Source organism: Sylvia atricapilla, chromosome 14, assembly GCF_009819655.1.
Source record: "Sylvia atricapilla isolate bSylAtr1 chromosome 14, bSylAtr1.pri, whole genome shotgun sequence".
Classification (NCBI taxonomy): domain Eukaryota; kingdom Metazoa; phylum Chordata; class Aves; order Passeriformes; family Sylviidae; genus Sylvia; species Sylvia atricapilla.
The window spans coordinates 18,812,047-18,832,971 of record NC_089153.1 but is presented as its reverse complement, the minus strand read 5'-3'; the positions used below and the strand labels follow the sequence as shown (position 1 = coordinate 18,832,971).

The window sequence follows — 20,925 nt, the reverse complement described above, 5'->3', positions numbered from 1 at the left end:
AGTCTGAGCCTGGCCTGGACACCACAAGCTGTGACTGCCTGTCTTCTGTGTGTTGACAGGGACTGACTCCACATGGCACACCTTTGGGGTCATGCTGGCTGGACAGCCTTGGAAGCTGTTTTATGTGGACTCCTGTCAGTGAAACACTCCCCTTCCATCAGGCATTGTCTGTTAGACTGGGAGGCACTATCCCTTAAAGTTTGCGAAGCATGCAAAAAGATGATTGTTTTTTACAGATTACAAAAATTAAGGATCTAATTTGTTTGTAGGCATGAACTGCACTGCTTGATGCTGGGATGCCCACTGCAAGCCACTGCAGAGACACATGGGTTAATGGGAGGCAAAGAGTTCTTCATGCATTCACTACATTGCTAAGAATGGGAAAAATGTCAAATGAGGAGGTGAAACAGGCCTGTCAAAGCATTTAAATATCAGCATCATTCCCGGCATTACTGCAGTAGCAATGCTTTGGCCAATCTCAGTCTTGGCAAGACCACACCAGCAATGCAGTTGTTCTGAAAACAGTCCCTGCTTAAATGTGATTTCTGTGGTAAAGAGATTCAAAATACACATTGAAATTCCCCTCTGGTTTTGGAAGCCAAACCCTATCAGAGTCAGTGAGCTGCAGCAGCTTAACATGATGGTGAATGTATTTTTCAGGCTAGACTGTTAAAGCATCTGGATTCACCAGCTCCTGGTTGTTACCACTTGGTGTCCACATCTGTCTGCACACTGGCCACCCACCATGCCAGCCGTGCTGGGTACATGGAGAGAGTGCTGCATGGGCAGTAAACCTTTGCTGCTTCCTCCCAACTAAGGAAGGAGCTCATCTCCAGCCTCCTGTGCCCACTCTCACAGGATCTTACAGGAGCTGTCTGTAAGCAAAGGCCATTTTTGTCACAATGCACTGTTGAAGACCCTGCACCCGGGAGCCACCTCTTCCCCCTGGGGCAGCCAGCCATGAGCCCATCCATGCAGGAATGCCAACCTCTGCAGAGCCCTGAGGTGTAGCACGGCTGTGGGCACCTCTCAGCCCAGCGCAGCTCAGCCTCCCAGCACTGCAGCAGTTTGCCTCCATGGTGGCACCAAGGGCTGTGCCCCCTGTCAGCCAAGAGAAAATGGTGGACACTGTCTTATCTGTTGTCCTGTAGTCCCATTCCCGCCTCCAGAAAAGGCAACATAATAGGATCTGAGTCTAACCAACTGTGGCAAATTGCAAGGCAGTCCCTACAGCCTCTCCCCCCCTGCTCACGACCCTCTGGCTGTGGGATGGAAAGCTGAGAGAGTGGGTGCCCCAGCTCTCCTCTGTGCCCTGGGTACTGCCAGGGTCCCAGCAGCAGAGGACAAGTCCACGGCCTTACACTGTGAAGGTGCATGGGTGGGTGGGCCCCAGCCCCATGAGGAGGTCCCCTGCAGGGGCTGAGCTCTACTCAAAGGTTGTTGTTCTGATTGTCCTCCCTGTGTGGGCCTCCACTTTTTGTCATGGTCTCCTGGACGCTGTCATGGTGGGGCCTTACCCTTGGGGATAGAAAAGGATGATTGAGCTGTGAGGGAAAGCCCAGTGCCAAGACCCCACAGAGGCACAGCTGCCTTGGAGCTCCCCACTGCCTGGCATGAGCTGCCACTCACTCCACAGTTTCCCCAGCCCTGAGAGCCCCAAGCTTCTCCAAAACAGGACTCCCACAGCCCCCTCCCCTCAGCCCCCCCAGCCCTGGGCCCCCCAAAACTGTCAAAGGCTTTTGCAAGGGCCAATGCCTCTTCTGCTGCCTCTGGATTAAAACTTACTTTTCTCTGTTGAAAACAATGAAGTTCCTCTGGAGCATTTCCAGGTGCTTCTGGAGGTGGCTGGCCTTTCACATTGGAATGGAAAAATGAAAAAGATAGGGAATAAAATCACAGTTGACACAGAAAAACATTGCAAGGAGAGTTTCAATGAGACATGGCAATATGTTTAGGCACAGAGCACCTTTAGCCCTGCAGTGGGGAGAATGGCATTAAGGCTCTCCTCTTGCAGTAAACCAGTGAATGCACATTCTGTCTTTCACCACAGGGAAGATGGGAAACAATTTTAGGAATAAAGTTTGTCGCAAGGGAAAAAAACAATATGTTAAGTTTGCTGTGGTCTTGCTAGATGGCAATCCTTGAAAAATTAAAGACCTCCTTGATCACTTGCTTGTTCTTGCTTGCTCTCACCTGGGACGAACTGCTTTTGCTTGTGTCTTTCTCCTTCTTAGCCAAGCGCTTTTTTTTTTGTGAAGAGGTTTGGACTCCAGGATCATTTCTTCCAGTTCAAAGGTCGGGTCACAGTTCAGTCTGCCTTTCTGGAGGGGAGAGAGAGATGCCCTTAAGTGATCAGAGCCTGTCTTAAGGAGTCTCTTATAATCTGGGCTGCATCAAGGAGTTGAATTTTGTAAAGCATCGTCAGCATGAGAGGGTTCACAGGCACTGTCCATCCCACACAGATGCACAGCCTAGTGGGCTGTAACACGAGTTCTGCACCCAGAAATTCTGGGAACATTACAGACAGGACAGAGCAGTTTTGAGGCACCCACACTGTAGTCTCCCTCCATTACTCTTTGCTACACACTCAGGGAAGAGACAGCTCTGCCCTGGTCTCTCCTTTCCCTTTGTGACACCTGATGTTTCAGTGGAAATTAGTCAGAACATTCCATGTCCCAGTGCTGGGTGTGAAGAACCTTTAAACTCAAATGGCCTTACCATGGGAATGAATTCTGGCATTATTCTTTTCTGGAGAACAGCATCCCAGTTCACATCAGACAGATATGGGAAGGACTGGATGTCCTTCAGCTGAGAAAAGCGCTTCTCAGGGTTCAGCTCGAGCAACTGCAATAGTTAAAGAGAAGAGATGAGACCTTCCCACAGGGCACACCTTCTGTGGAGCACAGCTGAGGGCACATGGTGCCAGAGACACCACATCAGTGCTGCAATTTGGACCAGTGCCTCTCCTGCTCTGGCTCAGGGTCTCTTCACCAGGGTATGTGACAGGCTCACAAGCTCTGCCTCTGTTTACTCCTATTTTTACCAATCATTTTTATCCCCATTGTAGAAGCAGGCACTGAGGCAGTACAGTGGCTTTAAACAATTTGTCCAGTGTTAAAAATAGGCATTTATTTAGATTGGGGAGTTCCACTCAGGCATTTGTGATCTGCTTTTAATACTGGATCAGTAAGACATCCTCTTTTCTCACTCTACTAAAGTAACATTCTTATTCCAGGATGAAAGCATGCCTTCGCACTGCCTATTTTCATAATTTTTAAACATTGCTGTAGGGATTACTTGTGTGGAAGGAAAGAGCTGAAGTCATCTCTTTTTAATGATTGTACATTTCATGATCTCCTGACACCATGCACTCCTAAAACTCAGCAGGAAAACCAGATGATGCAAACCCTTTGAGGAGTGCATAGGCAGAGTGACCTGCACACCCTCCTGATGCTGGCAGACAGTCAGTGACCAGCACTGCCCCCTGCTCCTTCTGCACTGCTCAGGATTCAGCCTGATGCCTGGGCCCATGGCAAATACAGAAACCCACAGGGGATGGCTGAGCCAGGAAGGAGCCACAGCTGTCTGCATATACAACACAGATTGCTGTTAAACCAGACGCAAAGGAGCACTGGGAAATTTCAATAATTGTGACATTGTATTATTTATTCACAAGGGAGCCTCCATGGCTTGTGGCCTGCTGTGGCCCAGGAAATAATTACCAGCATAGGAACACACAGGACATCTGCAGCAAATATCCTTGTATTACTGTTAGGCTTAAAGAAATACTGGCTTCATTGAATTTTCAGCAAATGGAGATATTCTGCAATATTCTTCCTGGAAAATACACCATGATTCTATCTCAGCAAAGAAGTGACAGCCTCTTTTTGTAAAAATGTTTCATCACCTATTTCATTAGAAATGACAGAAAACAAATGTATATTATTTGGAACAAAAAACAGTTGAAAGCTACATTAAGTACTACTTCATTGCCCACAATTATTTGAAATTAAAAAACTATTTACATACTTCCCTAAAATTTGCTGCCAGTGCGGCTGTGCAGGGGGTAAGTGCTCAGCTTTGCTGCCACTGTTAAGCTACAGGCTTGTTTATTGAAGCTATGGCTTCATTTCAAATGGGATTTCAGCTTCAAAATCATTCCAGTAATGATTTTGAAGCAATTTTTATAACAGCTTTCTTAAAAAAAAAATTGCAGTGATGCATGAAGGATTACAACAGTGTCAGCACTTCTTGAAAACGTTTCCTTTACTGGGAAAAAATGTTTCTTGCGGATTAAAAAAAATGCAAATTTTGGGCTAAATTTATTGACACATATATCAATATCTGTTTCTAAGTCAGTTAATTCCAGAGTGCAAAGTTCCAGAGGAAACTGGAAGCCAAGGCTGCCCATGCCCTTCGAGAAGGTGCAGCAGCAGTTGTCACCCCGGGCAGCCCGGGATGCAGCACTGCCCTCTGCCATCACCCTCCTGCAGCTGACAGCTCCCACACAGTGTGCTCTGAAAGTCTGGACACCATCTGCAAGGGCCTCCCCCTGTGCAGTGCAGAGTGGCAGGAGCACGGGGCACTGGCAGCCCCCTCACCTTCCTGAGCAGTGCCACCATGTCCGGGGACCACGCGGCCGGGTACATCACTCTGGCTGTCCTGAACACGTGAGCCATTTCATCTGGGGAAGTGTTGGCCCGAATGTGATATGGCCTCTGTGGGAAACACCACAAGACAAGCACTTGAATTTATCTGCTTTTCAGACGCCTTTGGAAGTCTGGTTAGAGCACAGAAGCTTCACACAATCTCACTGTCCAGCCTCCTGTGGGACGTCTCTCCCCGTGTGATCATGGCTCAGTTGAGAAAAAAAAAAAAAAAAAAAAAAGTCAGCAAGAACTATGCTAATAACTGGGCATTCAACAGCAGGACAGGCAGGAGGAAACCCCAGAAGTCAGAGTTATCAGCCAGTGGGAATTCGCTTGGTGTTTTCAGTGTTTTTATCTTACTGGCTATGACACGCAGTGCTATGGTTAGAGCACTCCTGGTACTCCCTGTAAAATGTTCTTCACTCATGCTGGGGACAATGACAGGAAAAAGGAGACAAATGTCCCCCAACAATAAAATCAGCTCAGAAAAGGATTTCCCAGGAAGGGTCACCAACCTCAGGTGGGCATCAGGACACAGGGTGACAGTCCCTTCTGCTCTGTGGCCATGTCACTGGGCCAGGTGAGCCATTGCAGAGGAGCACACCGTGCAGTGGAGCGCCGAGAGCTCCTCCTGCATCAACACGCAGTGTACAGCCAGTGACACACGGAGTATACACTGCAGGTGAAGTCACCTCCCTGGTTATTTTCCATCTATTATAATTCTGCCGCTTCACCCGGAGAGAGGACTTAAAATGACAGAGTGTTTCCATCTTGAAAATTTTGATTCATAGATTTTTACCTTATGGGGGGAAGAAGGCAGGAGGTACATTTAAGTACATTTAAGGAAAAGTGGCTATAAACGGTGAGATCAGATCAGGTGCAGTGCGCCTGACATGTGCCAACGCTAGATGGACCTCGAGGTCCCCCTGCTGTCCCCTGGCGTGGCCCGCCCGAGTGTCACCGCCCGGCCACGCCTGTGCCACCAAGGATGAGCACAAAACAGCTTTTCTGCTCCTGCCTTTAGACACAGTGCCGTCGAGTCAAAAACCAACGTGATGCACAGTCCTGCCATTCATTTAGCGTTATAGGTGGAAAACTAAAATATTACATTAAGGTACATTTCTTCAGTTACCCAACAGGTCAGGCAACCCCCTCTCCTCAATGTCTCCTAAACTGTCTCACAACTGAGACACAAATTCAAATGAAAAAATCTGTTAATCAAAACATGTTCTGCCAAGACTGATGATAGAGGTTCTAAAACCCATGTTTTGCATACTCATACTGAAAGAAGCTTCTGAGGCTCACAAGATCTTAAACATTCCTCTTTAAATTACATTCTTTTGTTTAGAATAATGTGATTTTTAAAACTTTGTCCCCCTTTTTCACACAACACTTTCAAGTTAGCAGCAGAGCCCTGGCAGCACAGGCAGGGACTGGGCTTTCTCCATCATTTGCTTCAACTGCTCAGTCTTGTTACAACAGCAGTAGGTCGTTTTTTCAAGTTTTATTTTTCCTTGCAGGATAGAAGTTCCAAGTAAAGGATATTGCAGCCCAAACTTCAGAAGCTGTTGCTTGTTTACCTTGCCCCACTTATACCACCCCAGAGGCCCTGAGCTGCAGCAGGAGCCACCACAACATGCTGTCCTGTATTGCAGCAGCTTCTCTGAGCTCTTAGCCACGATCACAAGAACCCTGGTGAATATGTGATCTCTGCTTCCTCTGCTGTGATAACGCCTAAAACCCTGAACTCAGCTGGGCTGTGTCATCCCTGCTATAAAGCATTAACCCTCCCCACAGCCCCACACATACCCGGGTCCTGAGCAGCTCGTAGGCAGTGACTCCCAGCGACCACCAGTCCACGGCAAACGAGTAGCTGGTGGGTGTTGTGGAGCTAAACATTTCAGGTGCTACAAAATACAGGAGAGAAAAATTGCCTTGCTGAAATCCCCAGTGGAAATGAGGAACACAGAACACCAGATCCAAGCCCTTCCTGTGCTGCCATGCTCCTGCTCCAGGGCCCCCCAGTCCTCTCCACATGAAAGTCTCTGTGCTTCTCTGCTCCTAAAGCCCAAAAAGAACAAATTCCTTTTACTGACAGAGGAGTTGCCTACCATTCACAATAAATGTGCTGCAGAATAAGCACTTTCACTCAATCTAGCCATAAGGTGGCCTAAGCATCTCTCCATCTCCCCTGTGAAGTGGGACATGCACATTCCCCAGCTGCACTGAGGCAGTTCTGGGGAGGGGCTCCTGTCCCCACCCTGCGTCCCCTCCCCAGGGGGCTCCTCACTTCACACCGTGCCTGTTTTGACGTGGGTCAGGAAGAAAAGACTCCCAACTCTAATCAGAGGTGTCTTCCCTTGTGTCCCAGCACAGCAGTCCACCCAAGCCCACGTAACTGGGGTTGGTTCTCACCCATGTAGGGCTTTGTGCCGGCGATGGTGGTGACAGGGCTGTCCTTTGTCAGCGTCGTGGCGATGTTGAAATCGGTGATGTGCACGTGTCCTGGAAGACAGAGGCTAACCTGGAACAGGCTCGGCTTTAATTTCACACAATAGCTCTGAATCAGGAACATAAAGTAAAATACTCCATGAAAAGGAGTTTCTAGGTAAAAAAATCTGGTGGGAGGCCTGATAAAAAATACTTCAACTTGCAGGCTGCTTGCGGATGTCTCTTGTTTCAAATGTCCCCTGATTTTCCCTCTAGGGAACCTGAAAATATAAGAGCTCTCCAAGAAGTAATTTAGTGATGATTGTTTTGAGTCTTCCTATATTTTAGGGGAAGAGAACTGAACTTTTCTTACAGAAAAAAAATTCCACTGTGTTTAAAAAAATCCCCGAAACCTTGATGTTTGGCCTCCTAGTTGTTTGCTATTTGGTATTCCAGGTACTAAGCACTCCCTCCATTTTCCTCTTTAGAGGATGCCTCTAGAATGGAACAAAAACACCTTTGGTAGCCAGCAAAAGAGGCTTGGACAGAAATTCAAACGTCATGAAACCCAAATTGCAAATTGCATCTGTTTTGTGATCCCAGGTGTGAAAGCCTGGTGAGGGAAGAGATGAGAGAATGGGGAGCTGCAACTCTGTGGCACAGGGAAAGAGACACTGAAAACCAATCATGATCTATTAGGTTAAATATCGATAAAAATGCAGCTACAATAACAGCTGCCTTGGGGACAAGGAAAAAATGAACTCCGTGTGTGTGTCCAAAGCTTTCTGTGTCCCTCAGAAAACAAACCTTTGCTGGCACGGGTGAAGAAAAGGAATTACTACAAGTCACAGACAAAAGGCCACTGGAGTCAAGGGTATGTCCCCAGAAAAAACACTATGGAACTCTACAAGAGAGTTAAAAAATCCCAGTGAGCAGAGAATAGATTCAAAACTCATCCCAAATTGTAGTGTCATTATAGAAGTCAATAGGTTGTGTCTTCCTGGGCTGAATGCAGCTGCAGAGATGAACAGAGCCTTTTCCTCTCTTTTTTCCCTCTTCAGGGAGTGCTGACCTACATTCCCGTGGCCGTGGTGACCCCAGCTCCTCTCAGGAAGCCCTGTCATCCCAGTCTGGGTGGCACAGAGTTCTGGGAGAATGCTGATGGGTCACCAAAGCATCCAACAGTGAGGACTGACCAACAGCAGTGCCACACGAGATGGGCAGTGCCCCCACACCAGGGAAGAAGGGGCTCCCTGTAACCTGTGTATGGGGCAACAGCCAGAGAAGGACTGAGCAAGGCAGGACAGGGGCTTCAGCAGCTGCATGCAAAGCCACTTTGCTGCCAGCTCCTAAATAAATAATCAACCAATGCTCTGAAATTAGAGGTCATGTGTAAATGGACTGAGCCTGGGCTCGGTGCTGCCAGGCAACCCTGGTCACACACACCTGGTCACAGAGCCAGGCACTGCCTCCCTTGGGAGCTGCAGCATCTCTGCTAAAGCCTCTGCAGGGATAATGAATGCAGCTATGCCTCCTCCCTGCAGTGACTTTTTCTCTTCAAGCACCTTGCTCTATCTGCTAATGAAGATTTTTCACAACAAGCCAGTTACTTGGATTAAAAAAAAAAAAAAAAAAAACTAACAAAATATTTTTCTAATTAATTACAAGCTAATAAATATCAGACAACTCTTCACTGCAAGATCTTCGCCAGGAAAAAAAATTTGACTAAAGAGCCATGCAAGAATATAGTCAAGAGTTTTGCCCAAGAAAGACTATAGAAAAACTGATAGCAACATTTGTAACATACCCAGCCCCTAATCCTCTTCTGAGCTCCCTCCCCATACCAAATACTCAAGGAAAAAGAAAATACATGAACCAGGTTTATCTATTGCACCATAATTAATTCTGTTCATGCACAAACCCTGCAGTGACACAAGCATTGCCCTTCAAATGATGCGTTTTGGGTAAGTTTTAAACAAGAACCCAGAAAATGTTAAAATCGGGTGTGCTGGGCTACCCCAAGCAGCACCAAACGTATGGCCCCTGTAGAGACAGCATCAAGTCAGTCAGCCAAAGGAGGTGCTGGTTAAAGCACCAAGGCAACCCCAGAAACACCACAGCACCCGCGGGTGCCCAGTGCCCTGGGGGTACAGCACACTGCTGCTCAGAAAGCCAGAGACAGGACGTGGAGCACCAAAGGATGGGATGCTCCTGCTCCCGGGGAGGCTGAGCACCAAAGGGTGGCACCAGCAAGGACTGCAGCTTGTGTCTCCTGTCTCCCGCTGCTTTTATACATGTGCACGACCACAAAGCAGCTGGCACTTACCCTGCTCATCCAGTAAAATATTGTCGGGCTTGATATCTCTGAGGAAAAAGCAGAGGAAAGACAGCCATCAGCCTAGAGAAGTGTCAGGGAACACGGCTGCCGGCACCCCAGGAAAGCCCAGGCTCTGGGATGCTGCCAGAGACACTGCACCCTCAGAGCCTCGGGCTTCTCAGCTCTGATGCTCCTGTTTGATCTGGGGGTGAGAGAGTAGCTAACCAAACAGCACCACAGCAGTGGGTCCCTGGGCAGGCTGCAGGGCTTTGGGTGAGCAGCACTCAGGTAAGCACACCCACAGTTATGCTGGAGAGTCTTTTTGTCATTTTCCTCCTGTTAGTTTTCAATTTGTTTCGATACCGTATTGAGAAGGGTTCCCCATTTATTCACTACAAATTAAATAACTTTAACATCTTTGTTCTAGATCCAAATGGGTTAGCCACAGGTTTTATTCCTGAGTAGAAGACCCAACAAAATAATACCTATGGAAACGCTGTAAGGAAACACTTTGACTGAAGGGAGAAAACATACACCTGATACTCTGATACAGGCACTGTGTCTACCTGAGTGACTTTACAAGCTATTACCTGGCTTTAATGAGCTCATTACACCAGTCCCCACTGAGCATCTGGCCAGCTGAAGCCCCAGGGAGAAGGTCCCAGCAGGAGGCAGGCAACAGGTGCAGTGACCCTGTGCCAGCTGGTGCTACCCACCAGGCCCAGGAGCTCCAAGTGAAGAAATGAGCACATTTATGATTTTATCTTCAAAAATTCAATCCTCGAGACACAGTTTGAGTTCTCCAAGCCACCCGGAATCAAAACCCCACAATATATCCAATTGTCATCTAACAGCTTACAGTTCTCTGGCATCTTGTCACCCAAACAACTTCCAATGGGTTATAAACACTGGGTTATAAACACTTATAAACACTGGGTTATAAACCTTTGCGGTGCCCTCCCATCGTACAGGTGAGTGTAGGGACAGGCATCATCACCAGAGCACAGAACAGTGTCAGGTTTGTGGCTGATTTTCGCCCAAAGCATAGTGAAACTGTTTGTTTGTTTGTTTTTAATAATTTTTTTTAATGTCTAGTGTAGCTGTTTCTGATCTCCCTCTATCTGACATAGAGCCTCTGGAATTACACCAGCACAGTAAGATCATTCTCAGGATTCAAACAATGACCAGAGATAATTCTGGATATTATTCATTTGTAGATTTCTTTTTTATAAGCTGGTTATATAATTTCCTAACCTAAAAGATATTAATATTTCCCATTCTTTTTACATCTAGGTGGGAAATAATTACAGCCTGAGTTTTCTGTCTCTGCACAGCTTTGTTCAGCCAAACAAAGCCATTGCTTCTCTCTCTCCTGATGTTCCCAATTACAGCTGTTGCAGTGTAATTGACTCAGCTGAATCACTTTATCAATCAAATACTATCCCACTGGGTTACAGAGTTAATTAAACAACTTGCATTACAGTGTTAATTAAGTAACTTACAAATTTTACAGCCTGCCATACATGTTTTGTTGTACTTGATTTACCTTAAATACGTGCAGCTGTGTGGAGGGCACACTGCAGCCTCACCTGCAGTTTCTCCCACGCCCATTCCTCTTGGGGCAAAGATCCATGCACGTAAAGCACAAGAGAAGCAGCAGGGAAGAGGAGACCCCGAGAAGGTGGGAGCTGTCCCCAGGGCCTGGCCCTGACAGGAGCAGAGCAGAGCTGCTCTAGGCTCCTGTGGCTGCAGGGGCAGGCAAGGGATCACTTTGCCCTCACACCTTGGCCATGGCAGCTGGACACTCTGGACAGGAGCAGGCATTCACCCTCACCAGCCTCTCACCAGTGCCTGCCCTCCCCACGAACAACCAGGACCATTTCAACTTTACCCTTTCCATGCTTAATTCTCACACTGCACAAGAACACTCATCTGGAGTGATATTTCTAAAGGAAGTAAACTTCTCCCTGCAATTACTGACCCTCATAGTCCCTCCCTGTTCATCCTCCCTGACAGCAGCTAACTTGGCTAAACTCTTGGGCCCCTGGGCTTTGCCCTGCCCGTGACACCAGCAGAAGAGCTGTGTGTCCATCCATCCACAGCCAAACCCTGCTTCCCAGCCAGGAGAAACCTTCTTCCTCCTCTGCTGTTCTGCAGGTCTTCAAATGCATGGGAAGAGCTCACGCATTTTTTCACTGGCCATGAGAAATTGTGCTAAAAAGAAACTCTGAGCACTTCTAGAAAGGGATTTACCTCATACAGGAAAAAGCTGTGTTTGGGTCCAGTCCTCATATTTTGGTTCAGTACAGAGAGAGGGGCAAAGGGAGACACCTTCAAACATGGACACAGGAGTTCTGAGTGCTGACACCCACCCTCCCTGGACCAAGATAGATTCATGAACTACAGCTAATAAAAAACCTAACAGAGAGAAATTTTTGCAGGATCAGTGGCAGTCAAATATGCTATTTCACAGCTACCTCAGAGGGACAAATCAGATGGTCTCTGCTGCACATGAACTAGTTTTCTTGGGGAAGCCTTGTGTTTCACAAAAAGGTAAACACACGTGGGAGAATATGTTGTTTATCACTTAAGCTTCTATTTGTCATTTCACATCAAGGAGGAATAAGCCTGCCCACAGCACAGCCTGTGGCCTGGCTGACCTGTGGATGATGTGCCTGCTCTGCAAGTAGTCGAGGGCCAGCACCAGCTCACAGATGAAGAGTTTCACAGTCCCCTCTTGGAAGCGCACGTTTTGGTGGAGATGGTAGCGCAGGTCCCCTCCAAGCAGCAGGTCGACCACCATGAACATGTCCTCTTCATCCTGGAATGAGTACCTAAAACACCACATACATGGTTCAAGGACAGTAGTCTTGAAAAATGAGAGGCAATAAAGGAACTTCTGGTACCCCTGGGAATGGTTATAATTTCCTGGAATCTTTTTTCTTGGGAAATTACAATTTCATGACCTTTCCATGCTCCATTTCCCACTATTGTCACAGAGTGCAAGAAAGCCACAGGAATGCTAAAGGCATCCTGAAGCCAGGGATGGCATGGCAAGAACAGGAGCAGGGACACTTGGTTTGCTCTGTACAGATCTCTACATACACACACTGGTCAGTTCTCAGCTGCTGAGGGAGCTTTGCCTGGAGCTTTGCGTTCAAGTACAAAAGACAAGTGTGGAGATATGACACGGGAGGTGTAGCTGCACCCTTACCATTCATACCCCAAATGAACTACTCTGAATGGCAACAGCAGCAAAATGCCAAGAGTTCACTGACCTGCACTTAGGTTACAGGAGATTTCAAAAAGGAAGAATTATTCAAAGATTTTTGATCTTCAGTATCTTTTAGACTCTTTTTTGTGTGTGTGTGTGTCTGTTTAGCATTGATAATTTCTACTTTTTTCTAAAAATAACTCCATTTTCTAATAAATGTAATTACCCGCCTCCCTAGAGGAATACTGAGACTACAGGATATTGGCCACTTCATCATGCAATATGTGAGCTCACACCCCTTGGAATGTTACTGGTGTCCAAATAAAACTAAGAAGAAAGAAATGTTAAGGGACAGCCAGCAAAGAGCCCTGCCTGGCCATCAATCCCATGCTGCCAGAAGTTGCTGGTGGTTGCAAAGAGCTCCTTTAAATACAGTTGGGGTTATGGTGATAGCCAATATCTGCCTGGGGGGACACTGCAAAGGAGCACATGAATAAATCCCCTTGTGCTGTCTTGGGGGAAAAAGGAGACAATTGCTGGTTTAACTAAAGAGGATTTCCCTGAAACAAGAGCCCCGGTCAGAGGAACACACCAACTGCACCCAAGACAGGCTTGAAGCAGATGCAGAGGGTCTGGTCTCAAAGGTTCTGTAACTGACTGCGCCGACTCAACCAGTGAGCCAAGGAACCACCTCTTACCATAAATTGACCAAGAAAGGGTGTTCCAAGCCCTGCATAATCTGCAGCTCCTTGAAAACATTTCTCACTTCATTGCGCTCCACACACTTCTGTTTGTTCATGTATTTCATGGCGTACATCTTCTTGGTGTCAGTCTTTTGTACCACACACACCTAAGACAGCAATCAGGGAATAGATCAGAGATGATTTGTCGGCAAGTTTGGGCAGGTAAAACCCAGGGACATGAGTGGCTTCCAGCACCTTTGGCAGTGCCTACACTGCCAGGGCACAACTTCATCCATCAGCGCTGCAACACTGGACACTGCCTGGGAATCTCTCGGGAATTTCACCCAAAGAGAAATTTTGGGGGGAAGATGAGAGGAAGAAATTTATCATCACAACGAGGGAGACAATGAATCACAGAGAAGTCAACATTTTATTTCATGTCATTCACTAACTACCATGTCCCTCCCTCCCACACTAGTTGCTGTTGGGAAGAGCCCCCTTCACCACAGAACTACAGGTCAAACACTGGGCCCAGCTCCTGCTCCTCACTTTCCTGAGAAGTGTCACTCAGTTCACAGTTAATCTTGGGCTTTGTTTAAGAACTGGGCTTTGAATTTTAACCTTTCTTATAAGTCGCCAACTTCAAGGAAAGCCTCAGAACCTGTGAGAGTGCAGCACAAAACAGGCTTTGTTTACACAATAGTTCAGGAGTTTGAGATGAATCTGATGCTTAGTAACAAACACTGTGCCTCACAGAGAAACACTTAACACATTAAAATTGCCAGGATTTCATGTTGATTGTAGTTTTTTCTCAAAAATGTATTGTGATGTTCAGTGTTGATTTGCTGAGAAATATTAGAAAATGCTTATTCAGAAATCTAGTGAAGTCCAGATCATTTGATTGATCAGTTTTTATTTTTAATGTAATAATGATCTCATATAATATGATTTGTGGCTACAGAATGGATAACGAATTGGGCTCTGATTCCTTTCTGATTACCAGGAATTGAAACTCAGGTCAAGCTCACTGATAATGTACAGGCTTTGGTTCTCTACTCTCATGTGAGCCTTCAACTCGTCCATTTCCACCCAGCTACGTCTCCAGCTTCCCACATGGTGATTAGTTCCCCAAACACTCACTTTTCCAAAGCTGCCCTTCCCAATAGCTCGTAAAATCTCAAAATGGTCGAAGGTAACTGCAAGAAAGAGCAACATTTCAATGGCAAATGGCTGAGCAAACATTTGACAGTATTATGCTATTTCTCCTTTTTCTCCCTATGAGCTGAGAAAAATGAGGGATACGCCAGAAATGTTGTGTTCCTTTTGAAGATTTGGGTGCTGTTTAAACTTGATGTGTTTAACAGGGTTTCTTCTCTACTGTTCAGCTGTAAAGGCAAGTTCCTTAGGTCAGCCTCTGTCGATGGCAGCTCAGGCAAACTCTGCCAGCTGGGGGGATCTTCTGGCTGCCACCCCTCAGGACACTTCCCACCCCCTTCTGCCCAGGAGCAGCACAAACAAAATCTGGCTTCTTGTATTGTCTCACCATGACTACACTGGGAACCAGATCCCCCTATAGCCTTGAATCTTCTGTCTGGTTATTATAATATTTTCTTTTCGTTTCACTTGCTTATTGTGTACAACTGTCTGCTCAGAGGAAATGCTGAGAGAATAATAATCCAGTCACCCCACTTCAGCTGAAGGTAAACAGAGCTCTTCAAGAAGCTCAAACAGAAATCATGGTGCTACAGAAAATAGTGAAATTATAGCAACAGCAATTTGGAAAAATATGCAAGGGTTGTTAAGCACTTGAGCACCTACAGAACTCATGCTGTTCCACTGATCCTCATGGTCCCAAAGGAAAAGTCTCTGTGTGGCACAGCTGCAGAGACAGGACCAGTGCCCACCACCTGCAGCCTGGGGGAAGGATGTGCCCGTGCCATGGAGCAGTGTGTTGTCTCCTACTGTACCCAGAAGCTCTTAATTAATTACAATTTTAATTGAAATCAGAATGAGGACAAGATTGTGACATCTAAGGTGATATAGCCTCTGGCCACCAATTTGCAAGATAATGGAAAATTCCCTGGGGGACATCTCTGTTTCAGCTGGGTTTCTCTCCTCTCAGTATATTAAAACACAACTAATTACAGAAAAAATGCACTACCACTTTTAAAATTTGTGCAGGGCCATGGAAACAGAACTGCACTAGTCTGCATGCTGTATCAGCATCCAAGGGTGGCCCAGACCCCACTGAAACCTAACAAACTGACAGTGAACTCGCTGACATGGTCAGGACAGGGCCTTTCCTGGCATTGGGTTTCTCTGTCACAGAAGGTGGTGCTGTATGAACACTGAACCCAGAGAGAGACCTGCCACTCCCAGGAAAATCCCACAGCCAGGGCACATCACCCTGAGGAAGGGGGCAGGAACAGAACTGCTTGTTATCCCGAGCAAGCATAAGTGGTTATTTACGAGAGATGCCAATACTGAGCATTTAGATGCACCAGGAATAAAATCTTGAGGAAAACTTCACAGCACAGATTTCTTTTGCACTACAGAAATGGAAAAAAATGTGAAAAACGAAGAAAAACTGCAAGCAGTTGCATTAATAATTTGGAAACTGAAGCTGGTTTAGCTGAGCAGCTGCAGACTGACAGCAGCACCACACGGCACATTGGAACAGAGGCTGATGGGGTATCCAGATCCTCATGTATTTTATGTTTATTACTATATATCTGTATTTATATACATATGCATATTGTTGTTGTACCTAGGTGAATGCCCATATGGCAGTCAGCAAGCTGACTCATGCGACAACAAATATATTTATGGAGCAATCTTTTAATCTGTCTCTGTAATCTTGGCAGCAGGGACCCTGGCCTCCAATACTGCTCCCAGCAGTACTTTTCCAACTCTTTTTGAAGCCAGCTGCAGGCTTGGCCTCCCAGTGCCTGCAGGGCAGCCCCCAGGAACATCCATGGGAACATCCATTGCTCTAGCCACCTTCCCACCATACTTCCTACCAGTGCTTCCTACACTGGGGCCACCAGAGCAGACCTCTGCAGCCTCCAGAGCAGCAGCATTTTGTCCTTGCCTTTGAGGAGCCTGGCAGTGTCCCAGGGACACTTCAACAGCAAACCTCTGCCGACAATGTTGCTTTCAGAGCTGCTGGGAAGGGAGGCAAAAGGACCCAAACACCAGATTGCAGCTCTGTAGGGACCATGGACACTGCTGCTTCTGCCTGCACACAGCCCTGCTGCCCCAGGACACCCAGCACAGCCTCACAGCCAGCCTCCACTGGAGAGCTCTGCAGTCCCAGACAACAACCAGCAAAAGTTCTTACCGTCCTCATTCCTGTCCAAGGGTGGTGACCTGCTGGAGCTGTTTGCCCCCATGGTGTGCTCAGCCCAGGCTCAGCTCCTCTGGGTTCTGCTCCCACACTCGAAGCCCCTGGTACCGTGCTGCTGTGGGTCAGTCCTGCCAGACCTTGGCAATGTCCTGCTGACGCATCCTGCAGAAGGCAGGAAGCAAAAGTTCATCACCACTCAGTACAAAGTAACATTTACGGCTTGTGAATGTCTCACTGGAGATTCACTGCTCTGAGGACAAGACTGACTGCCAGGGAAAAACACATTGTCATAGAGCTCCCTGAAGAAAGCAGCAACACCACAGTCTTGTAACTCAGATCAGGACTTGCTGCCTGCAGGAAGGGTAGGAACAGACCAGCAGAGCCAAAGATCCAAGGATCTGCCTCATCTTTGTTGTATCATCCAGCATGTATTTTGTAGCTTTGGGGTTGACTAATTGTAGTGAGGCCAATATCTAAAATAAATGGACATACCAACTAGGCTAGATAAAACAAGAAGGCAGTTTTGACAACTGAGGTCACGTGGAAGGGTAAAAGCTGTGGAAGAAGAAATTCAAAGTGTCAACCTTTTGGTTTAAACAGTCATACAAGTCTTTCATTTGGGAAAAAAAAAATCATACCAGTCTGGTATTTTTAACGAAAAGATTCCATGAAAAATCAAGGTATAGTTTCCACTCAGGTGCTTCAGATTTTTATTTTTTTTTAAATTTTATTATTATTTTTTTTTTAATATGAACTATGAACAAAACAGCAAACTTGATTTCTGGCTTGGTACTGGCTGCAGTGACTGGTTTTCCTCTCCCACTGCAAAGGGACAGGTTGGCTCCTTAGCAAGGAGCACAGGAATTTTCCAGTCTCTCCTGATGTGTATGGGAATACTGAAGCACAGAACTCTGTGGAGTTTACTGACAGTCTTTGTAAAGTACAGCAGCCACTATATTTTTTAAACATTCACATCCAATGCACCTTTCTGTGCTTGTTTTTGATACTGACATCCCCGTGACATACAACCTTATTCCTTGTTGGAAGTACAAAGCCCTAAAAGAACAAAATGAGGGAGTAACAGTGCAGCAAGGTCTGGACTGGGTCCAGCCCAGAGTGTTCTCCAGGGCATCCATATGTTCACTGAACATTTTCTCAGATCTCCACTTTGGAAATGCCTACTAACTAACTTCACTTCTTTACTTTAAATTAACCAAATTATGATACTGAAGCAGAAACGGGAGGAATCATAAGAAAGATGTTGGAAAAAGGAGAATTACTGGGAACTGTCATGGGACACTATGAGTTACCCCACTAGTACATCCAGCTCCTTCTCTCCAGCTAACCAAAACAAAATCTTCATTTCCCATCTCAGAACTGAAACAAGATCCAGCAATAAAACAAATGAAGCAGCAAATGTTTACGATTCCCAACAGTGCTTCTGAAAGGAACAGATCAAGCCTTCAGTCTCAAATAAAGCCACAGCAGTAAATCTTTTTGAGCCCAAAACTTACTCTTCAGAGTAAAAATAGACCTTCAGATGCAACAGCCATAAATCAGGTTCCCATATCACAGGTTCCCAAGGAAACTTCCTTGCACAGCGATTTGGAGCCAAGTTCGTTTTTGAAAATACGTCAATACATAGAAGCTCTGAGGAAGGAGCGGAGATACTCCTTGAAGTTAAGCTACCCTGAGTAATAATTACAAGGATTTACACCTTTACAAAGTATAGCCGGGGTATGGAAATGATAAATCTTCTACTGTTTCACGCTGCAAAGTCACAAAATTATTAAAATACTTTTCCTGGGGCCAGATTCACTAGTGCTTCCACGCTCACATCACGCTCAGCCGGACCCTGGCTCCATCCCGCAGCGTGGCAGCGGCTCCGCTCCGCAGCGCTCCCGGGGCTCGGCAGTCACAGGGGGTTTTCCAGGCGGGGAGGCGGCTGCAGGGCGATGCCGGTCCCCGCCCGCAGTCCGCAGCACACCCGCACACGGCCCAGCACGCCTCGGTCCCGGCAGATGAAGGCGAACACCAGGGAAAAGGGAGGAGGGATGCAGCTCTCGGCGCGGCTGGCACTGGCACCGCGGGCGGGGTGCGCTCCGAGCGGCTCAGCGAGGGCTGCAGCCTCGGCCCGGCCATGGGCAGCGGTCACCGGCAGAGTCACCCCCATGGGGACCGCCGGGACCCCGGGAGGGGACGGCTGCCTCCGAGGGGTCGCGGTTTCTCTCATCACCTCTGCGCTACCCGAGCACTGCTCCCCGAGGAGCTGGGGCTGCGCGGTGCCACACGCAGGGTGACACAGCCCCGAGGGACATCGCCTGAGCCTTGGTCCCGGAGGAACCAACGATGGCCCTGAGCTCCCCTGCAGCCACACCGGCGTGCGGGAAGGACGAAGGGAGGCGCCCTGAGTTTCTCCATCAGTGCGCCGGGCGTCTCCTACGGAGCTATGGGCGACTTCTGCGGCTCTCCTCGCCGCAGCCGGGTCCCCGGCAGCGCGTCCCTCGGCCCGGGCAGCGGCGGAGCCGCCTCTGGAGAACCCCGCGGTCCGGAGCCGCCTCCGGCGATCCCCGCGGTCCGGAGCCGCCTCTGGAGAACCCCGCGGTCCGGAGCCGCCCGGCAGCCAGAGACTCCCCCCGGCCCCCCGCCCAGCGCCGGCAGCGGCCAGCGGAGCGGAGCCCGCTCCGGGGAGCAGCCCCGGGGACTCGCCTACCTGGGGGAGCGGAGCAGCCGCCGGCCCGCGGGAGGAGAGCGGCCGGACCCGAGGAAGAGGAGCAGCCCGCGGGGACTCGGCCGGCCGCCGGTGGCGGCGGGAGGAGCCTGCAGCACCGCCGGCGACACCGGCGTGGGGCCGCGGCCACGCCGCCGCTCCCCGGGGCCGCCAGGAAGGTGTCCCTGTCCCTGTCCCCGCCCTGCGGAGGGAGCGACATCCCTGTGACAACCCCCGGCCCGAGCCCCTGCCGCCCCTCGCTGCCGGGTTGTCCTTTCTCTTCTCCAAGCCTCTGCCCTCTGTCGTTTTTCGAAGGGGGATGCGGGCTCTGCCTTCCGCGCCCGGCTGCAAACACCCCACACACATCTCAGCGGGACATCTCAGCGAGGGGAGCCCTCGGAGCCTCGGTCCCTCTGCTCTCGGCATGGCCGAGTGCCGGGGTCACACTGCTGCCCTGCCCCTTCGCATTCCCCCCGAAAGCTTCCCATAAATAGACACCACATTTCCCAGCCCATTGTCCATACTCTTCGGATACTGGCTTTTCTCCTTTCACTCCTGAGGGCCAGGGGCACTCTCAGAATCCCAGGGCTCTAAGGAAGAGCAGTCCTTGCCCCAGGGCAGATAGAAATCAGAGCAGTCACTCAATTTGAACCAGAATCGTGTGTTATGTGTTACCTAGAGAAGAACCTATAAGCTGAAACGCAGCTGGAGCTCCCCTAAACAATCTAAACCAATTCGGATCGTCTGAAATATAGACCAATGGACTGCAGAGGGAGAAAGAGGCTGGATTCCTGCAGATCTGGGTTGGGCCAGGGCACATCTGTCCTCAGCACCCGGCTGTGAGGTGAGGACACGTGGGGCAGGTGAGCTCTGTGTCGGGGCAGCAGCTCCTGCCGTGGGAGACAAACTGCACAGCCCCAGAGAAAGGATGGGAGCCAGCGGTTATCGCACTGAAACCAAGTAACAAACTGGTTTAAAGTAAACCGTCTGTGGTGGGTAGGATAAGGCATTAATGCTGCAGGGAATTGATAGTGATTTATCTACAGCTCCAGCATCAGGAGATGCCCAAGATTTCCTTCCCAGCCCAAGACCAAACTCTACTTTTCAGAGGATCCTCCTGTGGTCTTCTGCACGTCCAAAGCAGCTTTTCCTGAATAGACTAAAATTTGCTGGATTTAGAATCCTTTCTATTTGACTTTTCACATGAGTGATTTACATGAAGCTTGAAAATTTTTACCTTAAGTCACTAGAGTTCTTTTCTAAACACTGTATTTCAGCTTTTATTTCCAACAAATTTTTTTCAGTCACCTGTCATGCGCAACAGCCACCGCCAGCGCGCCTGGTTGAGAAATGGGAGCGCCCTGCCGCCTTCTAATGGATCTCTGGTGCCTTCTAATGGAGAGGAGGCACGGCTTATCCCTCTCCTCCAAGAGGCTCCTGCCACCAACCCATACACTCCTCCAGCACATCAACCTCACCTCTGCCCCGATCTGGACAAACCCCTGGGTTTGCAAAGGTCAGAGGGGGCAAAGCTCCTAATGGCTGCTCCTAATTTAAAAATAATTTTTAAAAGTTT

At 48.3% G+C, this 20,925-nt stretch overlaps 1 protein-coding gene across 1 annotated transcript; it reads right to left on the bottom strand.

Annotated features, from left to right (window-relative positions):
• Window positions 1-1,320: 1,320 nt before the first annotated feature.
• STK32A (serine/threonine kinase 32A) lies at window positions 1,321-16,785 on the bottom strand. The gene is given in 13 exon segments (XM_066328840.1): window positions 1,321-1,518; window positions 1,786-1,850; window positions 2,194-2,252; window positions 2,255-2,321; window positions 2,719-2,844; window positions 4,602-4,718; window positions 6,459-6,556; window positions 7,065-7,154; window positions 9,406-9,443; window positions 12,057-12,230; window positions 13,309-13,460; window positions 14,434-14,489; window positions 16,634-16,785. Coding segments are annotated over 13 exon segments (1,182 nt in total). The 5' UTR covers window positions 16,686-16,785; the 3' UTR covers window positions 1,321-1,430.
• Between the last annotated feature and the right edge of the window lie 4,140 nt (window positions 16,786-20,925).